This window comes from Sturnira hondurensis, unplaced genomic scaffold (genome assembly GCF_014824575.4).
Source record: "Sturnira hondurensis isolate 20B ecotype Veracruz unplaced genomic scaffold, ASM1482457v3 Scaffold0014430, whole genome shotgun sequence".
NCBI classification, from domain to species: Eukaryota; Metazoa; Chordata; class Mammalia; order Chiroptera; family Phyllostomidae; genus Sturnira; species Sturnira hondurensis.
Genome location: NW_028087061.1, coordinates 1,744,579 through 1,766,642, shown reverse-complemented (window position 1 = coordinate 1,766,642; position 22,064 = coordinate 1,744,579). Strand labels below are relative to the sequence as shown.

The 22,064-nt window shown below is 44.5% G+C and overlaps 1 protein-coding gene across 1 annotated transcript; it reads right to left on the bottom strand.

Moving 5' to 3' along the window:
- Positions 1-2,394: 2,394 nt before the first annotated feature.
- PPIL1 (peptidylprolyl isomerase like 1) lies at positions 2,395-18,895 on the bottom strand. The gene is made up of 4 exons (XM_037063294.1): positions 18,596-18,895; positions 15,199-15,353; positions 4,380-4,448; positions 2,395-3,587 (listed from the first exon to the last, which is right to left on the bottom strand). Exons 1-4 carry the CDS (start codon positions 18,649-18,651, stop codon positions 3,367-3,369), a joined length of 501 nt encoding a protein of 166 aa, XP_036919189.1. The 5' UTR covers positions 18,652-18,895; the 3' UTR covers positions 2,395-3,366.
- Between the last annotated feature and the right edge of the window lie 3,169 nt (positions 18,896-22,064).

The window sequence follows — 22,064 nt, the reverse complement described above, 5'->3', positions numbered from 1 at the left end:
TCCTCCCCCACGCACTGCAAGAATGTAGTGCCAGAAGAGGCCACAGGGACGGCTCAGACTGGCTTGAGGATCTGGGCATAGGAATCCTTCCCCTTCTGCAGGGGAAGCTATTTTGACATATTCTGGAGATACACTCCAAAAATAAATCAAGCTGAGGCCTTCCAGAGGGCTTAGTGGAAAGGCTTTGCTGCCACACCAGCTTAAGCCTGCATTTGGAGACTTGGGGTAAAGCTGTTCTGGATCTCCATCTTTTCCTGAGAGAACAATTTTTTACTTGATTCATTCAGCAGTGACTTCAAAGAACTGCATTAGGTGCTGAGGGGACATATGGAGGGGAATAAGACACAGCCTTTGCTCAGAGGTGGGCCCAGAGGGAGGGAGAGGCCAGGCTGCAGACACCTGCGGATTAAGAGGTGGGAGAGGCCCACGGCGGCTTCAAGGGCCACTGGTAGTAACAGTTGTTTTCTAAATACTGGTCCCTGTTCTAGCTCATTTTATCTTCACAGTAGCCTTACGAGGTTAGGACCATCATCCCCATTTTATGGCTGAGGGAACTAAGGAACAAAGAAATTTAAAAACTATCACTGCTGATAAGCAGAGAGGCTGGCATCTGACCCCCAGCAGGCTGGTTCCAGAGCCCTCGTCCTTCAATGTCATAATTGCTGGTATGTACCCTGCATTTTCTGTAATGCTTACGACCTGCACCACCTTATCTGCTCTGGCGCCCATGGTATACTAAGGTGGGAAGGGAACAAAAGTCACTTAGTCCTGGGAGCCCAATCTTTGCAGCCAAAGCCAAAAACAGTTAAAGCTCATGCTGGCTTTGACTTCTCTCCACTCTTCTAAGACCACTCCTGGTCTAGCAGGAGGAAGACCACATCCTGGGCCTGACTGGCCCATGCTCTTAGGAACCACGCCCAATTTCACATTGGACAGACATGACCTCTAGGATCTCGCCACCCAGAATGTGGTGTCTGAACCAGCCGTCACCACTCCTGGGAGCTGGAAGAAATGCAGAACCTCTGGATGGATGCTGAGGCTGGATCTGCTTTCTAGCACACTCCCCAGAGACCTTTGTGTGGCAGTGTGAGAAGCCTGGGGCTAGGGCCCTTGGGACCACGTACTTTATGGTCTGGGTGCCAACTTCTTACCCATCTGAGGGACACTTGTTTGAAGGCTTCTTTCATTGGCTCGTCTACTCACAACTTAATGCCCTCTCTAGAAGTCTAGAATCTCCTGCCTTCCCACCAAAGCTGTATTTCTCCCACCCCTTGATTAGCTCTGACGGTCCTACAACCTATCTCCATTAATCTCCATCAGAGTTATAGTCATCTTGGCCTTCTTTTCCTCCACCCTCACCTCGACCTGAGATGTGACCTAGCATCCCAGCTTTTATGAGACTTCTCCCAACCTCTTATCTTGAGAGGGTGTGTTGACATTCAGAGGACAAAGGATAACCAGGATTCCCTATAAAGAAGCTCCCTCTACACGGAAACAACGTCTACATCTCTGGCTAATTAGCAGCATCTTTAGAAACTGTGAAACAATTCAAGTTTCACTCTTTGAGGTCACATCCTTTGTGAAAACCAGCCCCGCTCACGGGTGAGATCACCTGGGCACGTTTGGTTCACTCCCCAGAAACAAGGACCTGCGCCAGTGCCACTCTCCCCCCGAGGGTGCTCACAACCTTCTCAAAGCAGCAAGTGCGCCCCACTGTGCTGACCTAGGTGAAAGCGGGATTTCCAGGGTTCTGATTCTGAAAGGTACCTGTGTGAGTGTATCATTCCAATTATGTTCGCCCTGTCCTAGATTAAAGAAATGCATTCCTCACTTCCCAGAACAGTACTTTGCACCCCAAAACCAGCCATGAGAAGTTACAAAGTCATTTACATAGTTTAGTTGTTGGGTTTTCCTTTTTGTTGAGAGAAAAGAGAAAAGGATGGAGAACAGTTAAACATGGGAAACGCTTGGGGAACAGAACCCCGTTAGGTCATTCCATGGGGTAAGTTGCCATTTCCAAAATGTATGGAGTGATAAGAAAACATATTTAAGCTACCAGTTTAAGAAAACAAGTATCACAACACATACTACTGCCTCTGAGCCCATGAGGACAGGCAGGTGTGTCTCTTGCAAGTTTGAGGGATGGTTTAGGTCTCTCAGCACCCCCACCTGGCTAACCTGCAGAGAATTCCTCCTTGCTCAGCAGTGCTAATCGAGATCACAGCTTCTTTTTTGGTTCTGCCTTTTTAAAGTCAGATTTGTCTTTGAATAGAAGTCCACTGGAGGTCCACAAACCTAAAATGATGTGAAATCTTGCAGATGATACTACAAGATAGTTCACAGGTTAAAACAGCTGATAGAATCTCATACAACACTTAAAATCAGACCACTGCAAAGATTTCAACCAATGGCATTTTATTTCGGAAGTTTCTATGTATTACATAGGTATTAACTTCCTTTCTCTCGTCACTCCTACCCAGTAAAAAAAATCAGAAAGATTTCCTTAAAAAACTTAACATAAAATCTGTTAGTTTCTCTACTCTTAGGTTTTGAAAAACTTAAGTGGTACTTCTCCTTTATAAGAATACTGTTTGTTTGTTTGTTTGTTTGTTTAAGAATTCATAGCCTGTCTTTATGCTCACTACAGATTTTTCTTCCTTCCTGGGGAAAAAATGGTCAATGCTTCTGCTTCCTTTAATAAATTCATTTCTTGATTATTACACATTATCATTCTCCACTTGACACCTTCTTAGAAACTTGATTGTTGGATGCATTTTTCATTTGGCAAAAATCCAACGTGGCTTTGCGTGGGATGTCTAAGTGTCAGAAACAGCAGTGTTGATGTTCTGGTTTTGAGAGGGAAAGTAGACAGGAAGATCAGACACGCCCAGGAAGAACAAATGTAGGAGACTGAAACAGGGTGTGCAGAGTTCAGAAGGCTGACAGACACTACTTGGTTTTGAATTCTGTGGTCGTCAGCCACCAAAGCCTGCAGTGTAGGCCAGAATATAAATCTTTGCAGAAAGAAGTTTGGCTGGACACTGAGAAATGACTGAGTTTGCTTCATTTTGTTGCAAGTGTATGAGAACAGATGCACACATGCAGGAGCAGTCTGGGAGGTCCGCAGTGAGCAGCAGGCTGTGTGTCACCATGCACGGGCATTTCTGCAAGTGCTCTGTCAACCTAGGCTCAGGGAGCCACGGACAGACATTTCCATCTCTAACTCACCCAAGACCCCGGGCCTCCTTAACTCCATGATTTGCAAGGCCAAAATCAAAGTCCAGAGTTATTTGTCATTTTAGGTCACTGGAAGCTGGTTTGCTGGGCCAACTCAGAAGACCTGGTGCGCCCCCCAGCGCGGCAAGACTACCCAGAAGGGTACGCCTTGATGATCTTCACATCGTCCACAGGGCGGTCCTGAGAGTTTGTCTCCACCATTCCTACTCGATTCACCATTCCTATACCCTGGCACACACGGCCAAAAATGGTGTGTTTGCCATCAAGCCACTGGGTAGGAGCTAGGGTCACAAAGAACTGACTGCCATTGGTATCTGGCCCTGCATTGGCCATTGCAAGAATTCCAGCCCCTGGTGGGAAAAAGGAAGAGAAGAAAAAGTATGAATAACCCCGACAGCTTTAATCTGGAGCTACTACACCATTTTAGGGATGAAAAGTAGTCAGTCTTTATTCTGGGCTCTATCATCAACCGCCCTACCGGGACCACCTCCCCCCAGGGTGCTCTCTGCCCTCCCAGAGAGCCCACCTGCACCACCCTGACTACCTTGCCTTCCCCCGCCCCGCCTCTATCCATGATGGTCTTCACAGGTCTTCTAATTGGACCATGTTCCCAATTACCCTAAAAAAATCCATCAAGGTCTCCTGCTTCTCTGAGGAGGCATTTGTTCCTATTGTTATTTTTAAGAGCATCATTCAACAAGTAGAGTCCACAACACTCAGACGGGCACTCTGAATCGCTCTGAGAGAGGCGCCACTTTGGCTAATCCTCCAGGCTCTCTGTGGCGCCGCAGCGGGGCAGCTACATGGCACCACGCCACCATGTCTGGCATTCACCTTGAATCACAACCAAAAGAATGAACTTTTAAAATCTACTCTCCTGCTCTGACCAGTGTGGCTCAGTTGGTTGGGCATCACCCCAAAAAGCAAAAGGTCACTGATTCGATTCCCAGTCAGAGCACATGCCCGGACTGTGGGTCTGGTCCCTGGTCAGGGCATGTATGAGAGGAAACCAATCAATGTTTCTCTCTCACATCAACATCCCCCCGCCCCTTTCTCCCTTCCTTCCCATCTCTCTAAAAATAAATAACATCTTCAAAATCTACTCTCCCTTCCTACCCAGTCCAGCCGGATCATATACTTACCTGTGAATTTCAAGTCTGGATGAAGTTCATCTTCAAACTGCTTGCCATAGATAGATGCACCTCCTCGACCTGCCACATTAGAAGATGAGAAGCCAATCAGCCAGTCCCACATTCTCCTCACATCAAGAACCACGGGCCAGGGTTAAAGGACTTTTCGGAGTACAACAAGGCAAAGGCAGAGAGCGCGCCAAGCCCCCGGCTAGGTATCTGCAACTACGCAGCCCAGCAGCGGAGTCGAGCGCTCAAATTACTGGTTTCACTCAGGTAAGATGTTTCTTTTCAAAATAACACCAAGAGTGTTTTTCTTACTTATTAAAGTAATACATGTTCACTGTCAAAAATACAGAAAACACAGAATGTTATCAAAAGAACATTAAAGGCCCCTGTAATCTAACCATCTACAGATAATCACCATTTATAGTTTGATGTGTTAAGAGGTTTCCTAACTTTTTAAACGTTTTCATGAGTACTTCAGATAGCAGGGCCACAGCCCACCCCTGCTGCCTGCCACAGCACTGCCAATCAGTCAGTACTCTTTCCTGCTGAGCTCGGACCTGCCCCTGGACCCCAACCAACCCAGAGCTCCAGGCAGCCGGTTTTAACGGATCAGAGATGAAACCCATTTGCTGTCCTTACCCTAGATGAAGGAACATAAAATTCATTTAACTCAACGACATCTAGCTTGTGGAGAAACAGGGGCAGTGGTAAGTGGCAACGTGGCAGAAAGGAGAGGCGGTATGCTGCAAGAATGTGAAGAAACATGGGATTGGGAGGGACTTGCCGCTGCCGTCACCACCTCAAACTGCTTGTATTACAGCACCACAAGAGCGTGGTGCTATGCTGGGCACCGGGTTTGGTTATCAGAGCAGAATGATTTTTGCTGTTTATTTAGTCTGCCATACATGTTGCTGAAGTGCTTTGGTTTCTCCAAGTTGACCAGCCAAGACAAACTGCCTAGAACAAAGTGAGCACTGGATTTACCAGCTTCCTCTGCCTGCCTTGCAGCCAGAAAACAGCCCGGCCGGCCACAGAGAGCTCGCCTCCTTTTATGTGGCCTGCTGTGCAAGTAGCATGTTAAAGCTCCATGTCCATCCCCAGAGGCCCCCGGGCTTGGGCTGTGGTGTTTCTATGGTAAAAAATCCTTTGCTTTACCTTTTAGGATGCTCCACCACAGGGAGCCTGTCACAGCCCCCGGCTCTTTGCAAAGAGGAGCAGGGATGAATCCTAAAAGACTCAGAGGAAACCTCCCACCTGGCCCACTCTTATGCCTCTGGAAAATTACCGAACTACGAAACTCTGTAAAAATCATTCCAGAAATTCTAACCTGCCAGTATACCTCCAAACAGCAATTATGTAACCAATCTGTTGCTCCCTCCGACTACGGAGTCAAGGCTCCTGACTGAGGTTTTGGTGTGTGTGGTGTGGGGGGTGGGATGTTAGTGAGTGGAAATGCTAGGGCTGAAGATGAGAGAGGTCTCTGTGGTGGCAAACTGAGGTCAGGCCCTACACCCAGGCCTTGAGTGAGGAAGGGGGGTGAGGTTAAGTCCATCTGTGAGCTGAGCCTTGGAAGTGTGATCCCTGCAAGCTGAGGGCTGCCAGAATGAAACCTCAAGGCTGCTGAAACTCATCACATAAATGGCAACAGAAACAAGAGGATTTCAGGAGGCACAGGTGAAGCCTGGGTGCTCAGCCATCAGAAGGAAAGGAGGCCCCTCTTTACACACGAGGCAGAGTTTGACCAAGTGCAACTAGTGTGGGCATCTGCAGCACCACTTACTCATAATACACTATCTCTTCATAACCCAGTTTGACTCGGTAGGGTTTGTAGCAAAATGTCAGCAAGACAAATGACTCCAATCAAAACATTCCTCTGGGCATGTCGAATAGGGGAGTGTTGGGAGGGGGACAGAGAGTGATTAAAGAGTCTCCAGCGCAGAGCAGCCTACACAGATGTCAATAATTACTTACAAAGCTGACAATTTGAAAGTGCTGCTGTCACTTTCTCTGTGCCTGGCCCAGCACAGAGAAAACAGAGAGGCACAGACCTGGTTCCAAAACTCTGTATTCTCAAAGTTCTTGTATCCTCCTGTTTTCTCCTTTAAGCATTTATTCAATGTATTTAACATTTCAGACATACATAAAATGAAAATAATAAGACGAACAACTGTACACCCTCTCCTTAAGAAACACAGTGTGGCAAACCCATCGCCAACCCCATGCACACACACCCTGCATCCCTCCCCAACCCCTCTTTCTCCAGAGTGAATGTGCTTCAAAGAATCACACTGTCTTCTCAGGTACTCACTAATCTGATCAGGAGTTTGTCACTTTCATGCATTTTCTTTTTTAGTACATATTTATGCATCCCTAAAGAATGTATTGTTGTTTAACATGTTTTCAGGTTTATATAAATGTGTTATACTCTATGCATTCTTCTGCACTTAGCTCTTTTCTGTTCACCACTGTGAGAGTCACCCACTTTGTCCCATTCAGCTTCCTTGAACGGAAAAAAAGAATAGCAGCACTTAAGCCCCTCAGGACTGCTCTGAGAGTTAAATGAGGTAACACACCAAAACCACGCAGTCGGAGCATAACGTGAAGCAGACGCAGTAGTATCTGTGATGATGAGCTTCCTTTAACAGAAATAACCTGAGCATTTTCCGTGAGAAGCAACTGTGTGTTGTGATCCCGGGTTTATTTCAATCCTTCGGTCCTCAAACCTCCGCCACTCCTCGCTGTGGATAACTTCCTTCTTATTTCACTGAGAAAAAGGCAGAAGAGATCCGCCCGTGTTCTTACCACCAAATCCACTTCCCTCATATATCATTACCCATTTACCTCCCTCCTCCATTATTAATATGGTATGAATAAACTGTTCTTATAACTGTCTTACCACCATGTGCTTAATGAATCCCATTAACCTCTAAGGAACTTTGCAACTATAATTTCCCCGTCTAACGATTTTTCTTCCGAATGGATCATTCCAGCAGCATAAAAACACGGTATGCATACTTCCCACCTTAAAAAACAAAACAACTCCAACTCCTACTATCTCCCTATGTTTTTGCATTTCATTCACAGAAAAACTCCTCAAAAATGCTGTCAATGTGGTGTCTCTGCTTGCTCTCCTGCCTCTTGAATGCTTTCCATTCAGACTTTTGTCTCCACCACTCCAACAAAAGTGCTTTTGTCAAGGTCATCAGTGACCCACGCCATTAGACCCAATCGCCAATCCTCAGGCCTCACCTTGCTTGATCCATAAGCAGCATCTGACAGTTGATGTCACCCTTACTGAAAACCCAGCTTGCTGACGGCTCCTCATTCTCCTCTTCCTCCCGCTCTCCTTTCACAGGTGTTGTACCTGCATTGATGTGTGAAGACCTCCTCTTCCAGCCCCTCCTCCCTCACCCTTGTATCATTCACAGGTGTTACCCCAATAAAGCTCTTCAGTGTCTAACTCTGTTTTGGCATCACCTTCCCAGAGGACCAGAACTCACAGAACCACTATCACCCTAGACCAAACTATAAGCTCAAGCTTTAAAACAATGAAAGCTTTCAACTGGTCTCCCTGCTTCCAGCCTTGCCTCTCCCTTTTCACACCAGCCTATTCTCCACCTGGAGGCCTGAGGGGTCCTTTTAAAACAACTTATACTGTGGCAGTCCTCTGTCAAAATCCTCCGGTAACATTTCAGCACACTTAGAACAAAACCCAAAGTCTTCACAACAACTTACAAGACTCTCCACAATTCAGGACTCTGCTACCCTTCAAATCATCTCCTGCCACTCTCCCCCTCACTCACCTAGCTCCAGCCACACTGTCCTCTGTGTAGTCTCTTGCCAAGCACATTCTGGTCTAAGGTCCCTGACTGCTGTTCCCTCTGGAGTGTCCTTGCCCCCGACAGTCTCATGGCTGACTACTTCCCTTTATTTAGAATTCTGCTCAAATGGCACCTTATCAGAGAGTTCTTCCCTATGACACTATCCCAAATAGCACCTTGCTCACTCTCTATCCGAGTGGTTCTCAACCAGGGCAGACTTTGCCCCTGGAGAATCGGACAATATGTGAAGACATCTTTGGTTGTCACACTGAGGAGTTCTACTGGCATCTAGAGGGTGAGGTCAGAGATGCAGCTAAACATCCTACAATGCAGAGGACAGCTCCTCACAGCAAACATTCAGCCCGAAATGTCAATGGTGTCAAGGTTGCAAGTCCCCGCTCTACCCCCATGCACAGTATTTCTTCCATGTTGTCTGCCATGACCTGGGAGCCCCTTATGTACCTACCTGGTCATTGCCTGGTAGGTCGTTCTCTCACTAGAACGACAGCCCCACAGGGGCTTCCTTATTCACTACCGTGTCCTCAGCTTTAGGACAATGTCTGGACCACGGCAGGAGTCTAACAAACATTTGCTATATGAACTAAAAAACAAAATTAATAATGACCACACTTTTTTGAGCTCCTACTGTGTCAAGCCTGTCTAACCATCTAATGACGATCAGCTCATCTGCTAATCGCAACACCCCCAGGAGGTGCATATAGCCACACTCCTCACTCATGGATAAGAAGGCTCAGCAAGGTTACATAACTAGTCTACATTTAACAAGTGTTCCTACGAAGCCAAGATTCAACCCCAAGCCTACCAGGCCACAAACCCTGCTGTTCACCCCCACACCACACTACCTTGCCATATCCCAGGGCTGGGTTAAATTTCCTCGCATGGGTTTCTTATCCCAGACTCAAGAGTTCCACATGGTCCGCAAATGATGCTAAATCAAATCTGAACTGCTGTTTGGGGTGGGGGGTGGGGTCCTCCATGACCTGGCCTTATCTAACCCCCCATGCTATCTCCTACTGCTCTGCACTCTGCCCCCCAATTCTCCTCCACTGTCCCCTAAACATGCAGTTCAGGGGCCTTAGAAACCGTATCTGATGCATTTGACCCAGACATGGAGAGGTGGCAGAGCCAGTCCAGCAGGTGAGCTGTGACACCTGGCATAGGGGCTCTCCTTCCACACCCTACATGCCTGTCACTTGCGTCTCCATTCTGTACTCATTCTTCTTCCCAAATCCACAATGCCCTTCCCTGACCTCCCAGAAGTTAAACTTCTACATTCCCTCAAGGCCTACCTCAGAATGTGCCTCGTTCCTATGTACTTCCTATGTACAGTACTCCCCTGTACTTTTTCTCTATTAGTTATTCCAACCTGTTACATAATACTCCATAGCATAGCACCACACATTTGCACACTGATTACATTATGACTTTCTAGATATTCCCTATAATATCTTGTCTTACTGGCAGCGCTAGGAGCTCTGCAAGGAAAAGAAAAATGCCTTGGCTTCTAATGCTTAGGTACCCTGCATAGGCCTTAGAATAGCACAAGATGCCAAGCAGACTCTTAGCAGATATTCATCAAATGAGTAACATTAACAATGAGCTTGCTGCTCAACATGTTACAATCAGGTGTCCCTGGGGCAAGAGGAGAGACGAGATCGGAGTGAGGGTGACACACAGCATCGGGAAACATAATTAATCACTGTAGTCATGGCAGCCAGTGAGCACTGCGAGGCTAAGGCAGAGCAGGGGAAGCCAAAGGAAGCGCTGGGTAGTATGTCTTGTCTCACAGGGAGGAGAGGAATGGCAGTTCTTAAAAACAGATAAAAGACATTCAGAGGGCTAAGAGCATAAAGTAAAAATTTAATAGAAGAAAATGATTTAAAATAAAGCAGGAAGTCAAAGGGTATTTGAATTGAGAAAACATCTGGAAAAAACATATCAGAAAGACACTGAAAATAGGTGCACCAGACTGAGGGACAGCTGGGGACAGAAGTGGTACACACACTGACTTGCTGAAGAACCCAGGATACCAAATGCTGCACACCTGAGATGTTTAGCCAAGAATGTACTGTATTACCGCATCAGCTAGCAGTTCATACTTGTGACCTGGGAGGACCTAACTCTGGTTTGTCTTCCACCACAGATCTGCCAGCAGGCTGAGCTCAATCATTCATTATACTTGAGATTGGATGCAATTATTTGCAGACCTTTTTAAAAAAAAGATTTTATTTATTTATTTTTTGAGAGAGGGGAAGGTAGGGAGAAAAAAGGGAGGGAAAGAAACATCAATGTGTGGCTGCCTCTTGTGTGCCCCCTACTGGGGACCTGGCCCATAACCCAGGCATGTGCCCTGGCTGGGAATAGAACCAGTAACCCTTTGGTTCACAAGCTGGCACTCAATCCACTGAGCCACACCGGCCAGGGCTGTAAATCTTCTGAGGGATTAATTTTCATCACAATTACAACAAGGAAATGTGACGATATGAAGGATTCAGAACTACAGAAATACAGGGAAACTCTGGCATGAGCAACTCACATGTGAATCGCTTCCAATTCTTTTACCCTAATCATTGATTCCTGCAGTTCACTGGAGTTATGAATTAAAATTTTATCTCATAGCAACAATGAGAGAGAAGAAGATGACAGGAAAAAAACATACCAAAGTGCTGGCAGGACACTTTCAGATAAAGAATGTGGACTCTTTCTCTCCCAATACCTGATGAAGCAAACACAAAATAAAAAGCACAAATTTAAAAAGCAAAAACTGCCCTGGCTGGTGTAGCTCAGTGTTAAGCACGGGCCTGCGAACCAAACAACCGTGATTTGATTCCCAGTCAGGGCACATGCCTGGATTGCAGGACAGTTCCCAGCAGGGGACGCACAGCAGGCAACCATACATTGATATTTCTCTCTCTCTCCTTCCCTTCCTCTCTAAAGATAAATAAAATCTTAAAAAAATAAGAAATGTTTAAAAAAGCAAAAACTTCACCAGCATCAACCAAATAAGAAAAAGTAAACAAACTTTACTCCAAGAATTCTGAAGAGTCAACCAGGAAAGAAACAAAAGTTTTGTCTGCTTGTACTCCCTAAAAGTTGTATCCAGGAAAGGAGGAGTCACCCACAGAATGCTCACAAGTACCCTCCAGTTTTAAGATGCCAACAGAGGAAATGGGTGAGTAGTCCTGAAAAAGTGAAGGAGAGGTCCACATATACCACAGGAGTGGTAGGGTGGGCTCCCAGCGCTGACCACCAGGGGGTGGGGGGAGCGCTGGGTTCCTGGGGTGGCCCAGGAACTCAGTCTGGGAGAAAACATAATCCAAGAAGGACTTAGTGGCTGTCTCAAGCTACTGACACTTTAATAAAGATAAGAATCCAATAAAATAAGTTCAAAGACAAGATAATAAATCAACAGAATAAAGCAAAAAGATTACAGAGCTAAGGAAAAAGATTTAGAACCAAATGACATTAATATAGCACTAATAAATAAATCAGAGCCATAGAGGACAGAATAGACATGACTAAAAATTGAATAAGGAACAGAATGTCTGAAATTATTTTAGTAGATGCAGGAAAAACTGGAAATCATCATCTGAAGATACTCAAAAGAAATACGATAGATATGGAAGGCAAGGTGACGGACGAAATAAAGAATTAGTCTCCTGAAATACAAAATCTAGTAAACATAACAGAAAATATTCAAAATGCAAATAAAAAACTTTGCCTGAATTAAAGGAAGAAGTCAATCTGACCTCAGTATTCTCCAAAGCCATCTTCAAAATCAGAAGGTGATGAACAAGAACTGCCTAAAAAGATCTGAGGAAATGAGAGTACCCCAAGAACAGCATTCCCGATCATGGTCTTTTTCAAGTACAAGGGCAACAGGCAGAAATTCTCAAACATGATTGAGTTCAAAACTATAACAGCCTCCAGAACCTGCACTAAAAACCACTTGGAAAGCAATTCTGCCCTCTAGCACTTGTGAATGGAAAAGCCTGCTGGCGAACACCAAACCCTCTGAAACGCAGAACCCACACTGTCGCTGAAGGAATCACGGTGCAGCATGGAAAATGCCATACACTCTGACAAGGGAAACTGTAACTAACAACTAAAACCGGGAGTGAGGAAGGGAGGGTAAGTGTGAGATCACTGGAAATACATAACTTGGCCCCTGTTCCCAATTCTTGGCACAGGGCTACTAAAACCCTTGGAAATTCCTAAGTGATAAGAGCACCAGGAGCATCTTTTGTTCTAATGAGGAGACTCTGGGAAGGTTCCTGATGGCTCCTCAATGGGGACTGGTCACAAGAAAGACAAAGCCGTGACCAGAGGCCTGGAGTCCCCAGCAGCCCCCAGGAACCACCACCAGTTCTTCAGAGTTAATAACTGACCACGCCTCCACAAGGAAACCTCCATGAAATCCCAACAGAGCCAGGCTCGGAGAGTGTTGGGTGGGCGAACACACCTACACCAGGAAAGTGACACACTGCACCTCTAAGGGACAGACTCTCTGGCACGCCCAGACCTCCCTACGCCTCTCTCCATCAGTATTCTTTACCATCACCTTCAACAAATGCAAATGTAGGTGTTTCTCTGAGTTCTGTGAGCCACTCTAGCAAAGAAATCAAACCCCAGAAGGGTTGTTGGAACCTTCTGTCTACAGCCAACTGGCCAGAGGCACAGACACTTGTACCTGTGTGTGTATGTGTGTCTGCGTGTGCCAGGGGGCGGTCTCATGGGACTGAGCCGTTAACCATCTCCAAGTTAAATTGTAGGACACCTAACTGGTGTCACAGAGAATCGCTTACTGTGGGACAAAACCTCCTTACGTTTGATGACCACTGGCAGAGTGAAGTGCTCTGTGTAACTATGTGTAAGTAAAGGAGAAGCACAGGAGGGAAGAGCTGGATTTCCCCCAACACAGGAATTAGGCAAAGCTGAGTTTTTTCTAAACAATAGGGAGGGGTAGAAATTAAAATACTAATTGCCTCATCTCTCATAGCAGGAAGTCAATATTTTTGTTAAGTATACACAAAGTTAAATATAATACTTTGTTTAAAAAGCAGAATCATGCAGGACACAACCTGTTCTTTTTGTTCTATCCTATTAAAAATTATTCCCACTTAGTTGTTCCCCCATCCCTTTAACCAGGTACCTGATAAGAAAGGTTCTAGAAAAACAACCACCACTGGTTAACACTGTTTCTCAGCGGCAGGGTAACAGGGGGGTAATCAATGGTGGTCAGGAATCTCTGGGAGGTACACTTATGAGTGATTTTTGTTCTTTTTCTCTACTTTCCTGTATATCTAGATTTTGAAATTTGTCCATGTATGTTGAAAAATTGAATGCCTGTGGTCATAAAGGATAAATGAAGGACAACTGAGAATGATAAAGAAAAATGAGACTGAGAAAAGACTCTGCTACAGAAAGAAGCAAACTATTTAAAGGCAGAAGAGCAGGAACAGGAATTAGCAGACAGAAAATGCAGACTGAGAAGTAATGGCCCTTAAAACGAATGTTATTAGCATTTCAGTAATAAATCTAAATCCCATCTAAATGATAACTCCCAAATTCATACCTCCATCCAGCCCTTCCCATGAACTCCCACATTTATATGCCACTACTTATTCAACATCTCTACCTGAAGATCTGACAAGTATTTCAAATATAATGTGCCCAAAACCAAAACCAAAGTCTTAATCTCTCCCCCCAAAGATGCTCCTCTCTTAACTTTCCCCACTACACTAAATTCAAGTCAAAAACTTGGAAGTTATCCTTCATCCTCTTTCTCTCACACACTTACCATCCAATCCAATCTCAGCAAATCCCATTGGCTCTATTTCTAACAAAACATAACCTCTATCCCATGACTTCTCGCCACCTTCTCTACTATCGGCCTTGTCCAACCACACGAGTCCAGCCTGGAAGACTAGAGCAGCCCTCTAACAGGTTCCCAGCTCTCACTCTTACCCTCTATCTGCTCTCTAAACAACAAGCAGAGTGAGATTTTTAAAGTGTACATCAGATCATGTCACTCCTTTGCTCAAAACTTTCTAATGGCTCCCGTCTTATTCAGAATAAAACACAATCTGCCCTGGCTGGTGTGTCTCGGTGGATTGAGTACAGGCCTGCGAACCACAAGATCGCAGTTCGATTCCCAGTCAAGGGCACATGCCTGGGTTGTGGGCCAGTTCCCAGCAGGGGACTCACGAGAGGCAACCATACACTGATATTTCTTTCCTTCTCTCCTTCCCTTCCTCTCTAAAGAAATAAATAATAAAAAAATCTTGAAAAAAAAATCTAACATCTTTAAAAAAAAAACCCACAATCTTTACCACGCCCTACAAGCTCCCATGTGATCTCCTACACAGGGTCCTGCCTTACACCTCTGCACCCGCTCTTTCCTTCAGCCATGAGGTTCATTCGCTCACTTCATTCTGATCTCTGCTCCGTTAATAACACCTACTCAGAGAGGACTTCCCTGACCTTTCCATTAAAATAGCACCCACACATCCTTTTCCTGCTTTATTGGAAGCAGGAAGGTTTTTTCTCTTTGTTCATGGCTGTATCTAAGAGCTTAGAAAAGTATCTGACCCAAAGCAGGTGCTCAGTATTTGTTAAATGAATGAATGAATGAATCAAAGAACCCGGTATTCTATTTCTCTCACAACACTGCAAATGTCTTTCTTTACTTCTGATTTTCAGACTACTCTATATATTACTATAATTCAGGCAGATATTACTTGCTCTTAGCAAGCAATACATGGAAGTTATAAGAAACTCTACAAAGCCCAAGAGTCGAGATTAGTTTCTGGTCAATCCCCCATGTGTGTGTTTGGGGGAGGGTGTACATGAGTGAAGGCAGGAACAGTCGCCAGAATCACGAACCCGAGTCCCTGGTGCGTGGAAGACAGCCCTGGCTGCCTTACATCAGTTACAACAGAATGGAACTTCAGAAACTAATAATGTTGGCTCAACTGTACCTGTCCCTGTAGGGTCACCTCCCTGGATCATGAAGTCTTTGATGATTCTGTGGAATTTGGTGCCATTGTAGTAACCTCGACGAGACAACTCAGCAAAATTCTTACAGGTCTTCGGAGCGTGCTTCCAGTACAGCTCCAGCACAATGACCCCCATGCTGCAGGAGGAAGAGGGCGGTAGAGCTCCGGTCAGGAACAAGGTCACGGGAGACAGAATAACATGAGACCTCCAGGACTCTTCATTTTCAAGCTTGTAAGTCATGAAATTGTGATAAACATCAGATTTCATGCTCAGCAAAGGAGAGCAACACAAGGCAAACAACATAAACATGGTCCTCTTCTCTGTGTAAAACATACAGGGGTTTCTGGTACTTCTTTTAAGCAACATAACTGTGGACAACTAAAAATTTTAACTGTATACACAAAAAAAAATCACTGCTCATCAAAAACTAATATAACCAACCCCTAAACTAGGAAAAAAATCTTACACTTAATTTGTAATTTTTTTAAAAGAAGACATTAAAATATCAGGCATTCAAATTATCTACACACGTGAATAAGTTTCTGGGTAGGGGTGGAAACTGGGTAAATGGAAGACAGGAAGGTTTTCAATGAATATCTTTTTAAATTTTATATTTCTGAACCATATAAATATATTATGTCATAAAAATTTTTAATGAAAAAAAAGAGATACAGTTTGTGTGTATTTAGGAAGGGCCACAACAAAGACAAAACCTGATTACTTCAAACCTTCATACCTACCCAAAGCGATGATTACCCCCTCTCCCACCCAAAATACTGCTGAGGAAAAGGAAGAAGGAAAAGATGTAGATGTCTCCCCCTCCCCATCACTCACCTAGACTTTAAACTTCAAGAATGTGAGAAATGATTCAACTCAGTATAGACTGAATACCCAGTGCCAAGCACAGTGCAAGTAAACAGTTTATAAATACTATAGATAGGTTCTTGGACACTGACTTCTAGGGAAACAATGTATAGTGAAACCAATTTTACCACAGGCTAATGGTACAAGACTTAAGTTCCTGTGGCATACTTCTGGTCATAAAAACATCACCAAAGTTCTAAATAAAGACCCCAAACGCTTCTAATATTTTACATTGAAATAAATCTGAACCATACATCCTCTTAAGACTAATAAAAACAAGTTAAGATAATTAACTTCCAATCTGCTCGTTCCAGGTCAGGTTCTGGGGTGGCTGGAGCCTTATCCCAGCAGCTCAGGGTGAAAGGCAGGAATGGAGCCTGGACAGGACACCCTTCCATCCAGGGCACAGTCACACACACACTCATTCAGACTGGGGTGATTCAGACACGCTAATTCACCTGATATGAACACCTGTGGGATGCAGAAGGAAAGCAGAGTACCTGGAAAAAACCCATGCAGACATGGGGAGGACATGCAAACTCCGAAGATACTGGCCCCGGGTAGGAATCTTTTTTTTTCTTTCTCATTGTTGTAACAGAAGCACATTGAAATGAAACTTTATTCAAGGATCTTACTGTATATGTGGTATCTGCCAGAACATAGCTTTCTACTGGCAATTCATCCTTCACATTACTAATATGCAACCCAGATGAACAATTACTCTGTGCAAGGCATGGTTCCAGGTGCTTTTCCCTTCATGGAGCTCACAGTCTGGGGGGTATTTTAAAAAGTAGAGTTAGGACCTTTAGAATAGCAATCAGAAAGCACCTATACAAATTTAAAACGTGCACACTTTTTGACAGCAGTTTCAATGTCTAAGTGTCTATTCTATAGAAAAATTTACTAAAGTGCTTGAGGATACAATGTGTACAAGGATGTTCATTCCAATTATGTATCATAACAAAAAAAAAGAAGCAAACTGATGCCCTTCAAAGAGGGAATGACTAAAATGTGAAATAGCCATATTATGGAAGGCTGCATGTATTATTGAGTAAAAGAAAATTATAGGAAAAAACAGGGATACAGTGTGATCACATGATCTTATGTTTGTTTAACAAAATAGAGCATAGCCCTGACTAGCATGGCTCAGCTGGTTGAGCATCATCCCAGAGGGAAATGTAGCTGGTGTGAACCCCGGTCAGGGCACATGCCTGGATTGTGGGTTCAGTCCAAAGCTGGAGTGTGTGCAAGAGACAACAGATCGATGTTTCTCTCACACATGGATGTTTCTTTCCCTCTCTTGCTCTCTCCCTACTCCTCTCTCTAAAAATAAATAAATAAAGTTAAAAAATAAAAATAAAAAATAGAGCATAAAAGACAGATGTTTATATGTACAGAGAAAAAGACCTGGAAAATAATTCAACAAACTATTAAAATGTGTTTTTACAGGAGGGATGGCTTTCAGTGCTTATTCTACACACATCTACACTTCTTGGATATAAATTTCAATTTATCTTGTAGTTGAAAAAAAGGTAGCCAGGTGAGTTCAGAAATTACTTTCACATTGGTGGCTGAAGAAGAATTTTGCCACATAAGGTGAGGAAAATGGTCTGGGAGCAAAAGCAGCATCTGAGAGAACTGCGCTGTGGTGGAAAGCAGCGCAGGCCAGAACAAAAAGAAGGCAGAGATGGTGGCTGGACCCTGGCTGCTGACGGGAGGTAAGAAAAGACCAAATGAAGAAAATCACTTGCATGTCAGACTACAAAGTTTTAGTTTTATAGTGCTGTAAAAGTAAGAAGTTACTTAATTTGTCCTACTTTGGAAAGATCACTTGAAACTTTTTCCTAAGAGGAAATGAAATGAATGAGGCTAAGGAAACTAGGACATGAGGCAGACATACCAGGCTCCAAATATGGCTCCCCTACTTACCATGTGGCTTTGGTCAAGCCATTTAATCTGTAAGTTTTGACATTTCACTGCTAAAATTGAAGGAAAGTGGAATAATACATATATAATTTGAGTTGTTAGAAGGATTAAACTAAAGCCTTGTGATGTGATGCTGGTTGGTCAGTTATATCTCTTTTGATAGTGGGGGAAATGTGTTTCTTCCTGTGTTCTAACAATTTGTTTATAAACTATAGCACTTACGATGTTACAACCGTACTACTTATCACGTTGCTATTTATACAGCTTTCTCCTTCACTATACCGTCAACTCCTAAAGGCGTGGCTGTGTGTTTTATCCACCTCTGTATCCTCAAATGCCACAGCCTAGGTCCCCAGCCAGAAAGTACGGATGAACCGAGGGGAGGGAGCAGGGCAATCAGGCAGCGGTCGCTAAGGCCTCAGCCCGAGTCGGTGCGGAGCTCGGATGCTGGCGGTGATGGTCCACACTCAGCTCTCACGGCCGCCGCTCCAAGGTTCTCCAGAGGCAGGCTAGCCCACCAAGCCCGGCGAAGCCCGGGCTCTGCGTCGCCCCCGCCAGCGCAGCAGCAGAGACCCGACTCCCCCTCACCTGGTCTCCAAATATACGTTGGGCGGCTGCCAGGAGTCCGGGGGAATTGCCGCCATAACGGAGCCGGCGGAATCTTTCTCCAGCAATCACTACTTCCGGCTTCGATTCGCTGGGGACCCGTCGGTACAGCGCACACTTCCGGTCCCCTCCGTTTCACCCTTGCGTTACCAAGATTTGGGGAATTGAGAAAAGAAAAAGGAAAGACCCTACCTCCACTGTTGGGAAGCTGCGGTGCGCGGCGAAAACAGACTGGTCGCAAGGACGCAGAAAAATGCAAGCCGCCTTCGAGGTGGTCTCCGCGTGGAGCTACCGCGCCTCTCTCCGGACGCCTGATTGGTTCGTTTGGGCGTGGAAGGCGGGAACAACCAGCAAATATACACTCCAATTGGAGTCCCGTCCTAACTTTCAATTCCAAGAATTTCTTAGCCCCATAATAAGTCAGGGACCTTTAGGAGAGGAAGAGAATGAAAGGGAATAGATATGAGAGATGCCAAGAACTAGCTTTGACAAGGCTCTGTACAATTTACGTAGCACCCGCACTTTATTATCTACTGTAAAAGTAAATATTGTTAGTCTCATATTTTTGCTTAGAATGACTTTTTTTTGTTAGAAAACCTTGAATATAATCATCAGGTTCCTCTGTAAAATTTCCCAGTTGACGTTTAATGGTGTGTTAAGTCCTGCATGGTGAAGGAACCTTGACCCTGACGCGCTATGCGATCTACCTGTTTCCTGCGGTGGGCGCAACCTAGAAGGCTGTCCCAGTCGCGGAGCGCTGGGAGTGAGCCCTGGGTGTGGAGGGGCCGGTTCTGGATCATGAGTCTTTGGGTATGTGAGGCCTGGCGGTCTCCTATGTGGAGTTCGCGGTTGAGCACCTCAGTCTTAGGTCCGGCCATCTGGGTGATCACTTCCAAAACTTCTGGGTCTATTTTACATCCCTGGCGTAGTCTGGGGGCGTTTCTTAAAGCCAGGAATGACCTCACATAAGGAACCTCAGTCCTCTTGCCCTGTTGGCAGCAGAAGAGTTCTAATTGAAGGGTAGTATTGTAATTTAGATTGCCGTTTACTGGCCAGACTTCCTGGTCTCCTGACTTGTACTGCAGCCAGGCAGTGTTACCAAAAAAGGCTAATCTTTTTCTTTTTAGGGTTTGAAGTCAAACTTGTCCTAATTCTTAAGGATGCATCAGCCATGGGCAAGTCCTGAGTTTTGATTTTCCATCAGGGTAGTGATGCAAATCACTGCACCAAAAAAATGTCACCTGATCACTGGTGGTGTTCTGAAGACCTTGGTTCTTCTCTTCTCCTAGGAAGGAATTCAGTCAAGAGACAAACGTTGCCCAAAGCGAGCAAGTTTATTAGAAAGGAGGAGAGTACACCTGGGAGATTTCAAAGCAGGCGACTCAGAGCAAACTGAGTGCCTGTTGTTCTCATTTTTCAGACGTGAAAACTCAGCAGTTAGATGACTTGTTTATTTGTCCATATATATATATATAACAAATCCAAACCTTCAAACTCCAAAAGCCGAGATTCTAGGGAGAAAGGAAATGGTCTGGAAGAAAATGAGAGTTAAGGAAAAGGAGTGAAGAATAAACAGCCACTGCTTCCTCACTATGTAAACTGTTTCATAACAACATCTTTGAGCCTCATTCCACGTTGGGCTTGAATCCTCCCAGTTTGCAAACTGTTGTTGTTGTTGTTGTTCTTTGGGTTTGTTTGTTTGCACAATAAATTTTTGCTAATTATTCCAGTGATCCAGTGGTCTTACTTCCACTATTTCTGAACTTTTGGCAACACTTAATCTTCAAAACCCCATGAGGTAGATATTATTATTCCCTTTTTACTCTGAGTAAACAGTTAATAATTTGCTCAAAGTACCACCGCTGTGAGCCTGTACTTCAAGCACAGCTCAATCCTAGTTTCCTTAATCGTCCAGTGGGAATAAGTTTAGATAGGTTGTGAAGATCAAACCAGACAGCGAGTTCCTTGAAAAAGGCCCCAGTCAGGTAGCTCAGTTGCTTAGAGCATGGTCCCAATATGCCAAAGATGCAGGTTTGATCCCTGGTCACAGCACATACAAGAGTCAGCCAGTGAATGAATAAATGAGTGAACAACAAATCAGTGTTTCTCTCAAATCAGTAAAGAAAAAAAATTTTAAAAGAGAATAAGGCAATGTCTCACTGTCTCATTCCAAAATCCTTCCTCAAGAGGCTCAATATTTGTTGATCTTTTTGTCCCCAAGAGAACATTGGGTGTCAGTGACTTCAGGAAAGAGTTGGCAAAGAGGCCTAGATTCCTTTTCTTAGTTATAACTAACAGTTCACATTAAATTAGAGTGATTTGTATTTACTTCATTTACCCTGTATCTAAGCTTACTGTATAATCCAAATAAATGTTTTTTATTTAAAAAAATAAAAACTCTTACAGAAGCATAATTTTTCAGGTTGGAAACCTTAAGATCATCCTTTCTCTCCGATTCCTCTAAGGGATGCATCATCAAGACTTGTTCAATTCTTATTCCAAAGATCCCCCAAATGTATCCCTTCCTTCTGTTTCAGACCCTTCTGTTTCAGGATTAACACCAGGATTATTTCAGAACCCCCCTGGCTGGATTCCTTGCCTCTGGATTTTCCCCACTCATCCATCCTATACACATACAGCAGCAAAAACCTTCCTCCTGAAATTTCTTGTAGAATGTCGCTTTGCCATGAAATGCCAGGTAGTTTCCCTTTGCCTATTAAAATAAAGTCCCAAGCCACTTGACTTGGGCTTAAAGGCCCTTACTGACTTCTCCTGCCTGATTTACTACTGTTTTATCCACGTATAAATGTGCCACCAACATTCCCACTCCCAGGCCTCTGCCAAGGCTGTTTTCTTTATTTGCAATGCTTCCCAAACCTCACCCATGCCTTAGTCCCAGCTCCTTCAGAAAAAAACTCTCTGTTTTCCCCATCTTCAGTAGGCTTTCTTCCCTCTCTCTTCTTGGTCTTTAATTCGATACCACCTTCCATTGGTGTCTAACTGCTTGTGTCAGATTCTCTTCTCTCCAAATACAGTGTTAAGAGCCCACATTAGGGACCATGGCCTAGTTCACTTCAGCTCAACATACACACAGGGCCTTTTCCAGACCAGCACAGGGTCTCCAGTGGCTGAGAGGAGCGAAGACACCAACCCAGAAACAAGCAGTTCTGTTACCCAGGGGAACATTGTCAACTATTACCTGGGAACTTTGTCAACTGCTTTTCTAAATCTCAACAGAGAGAAGCCAACACTAAAGAAATGAGATTTACCCATCATTTCTTTCCTTATCCTCTCCCCCAAACCAGTTCCTCCTCCTGTGTCTCAAATCACTATTGTCCTATTCATCAGATGCCACTTTTTAAAAATTATTTATTTATTTATATTTAGAGACAGGGGAAGGGAGGAAGAAAGAGAGTAAGAGAAACACCGATGTGGGAGAGAAACATTGATC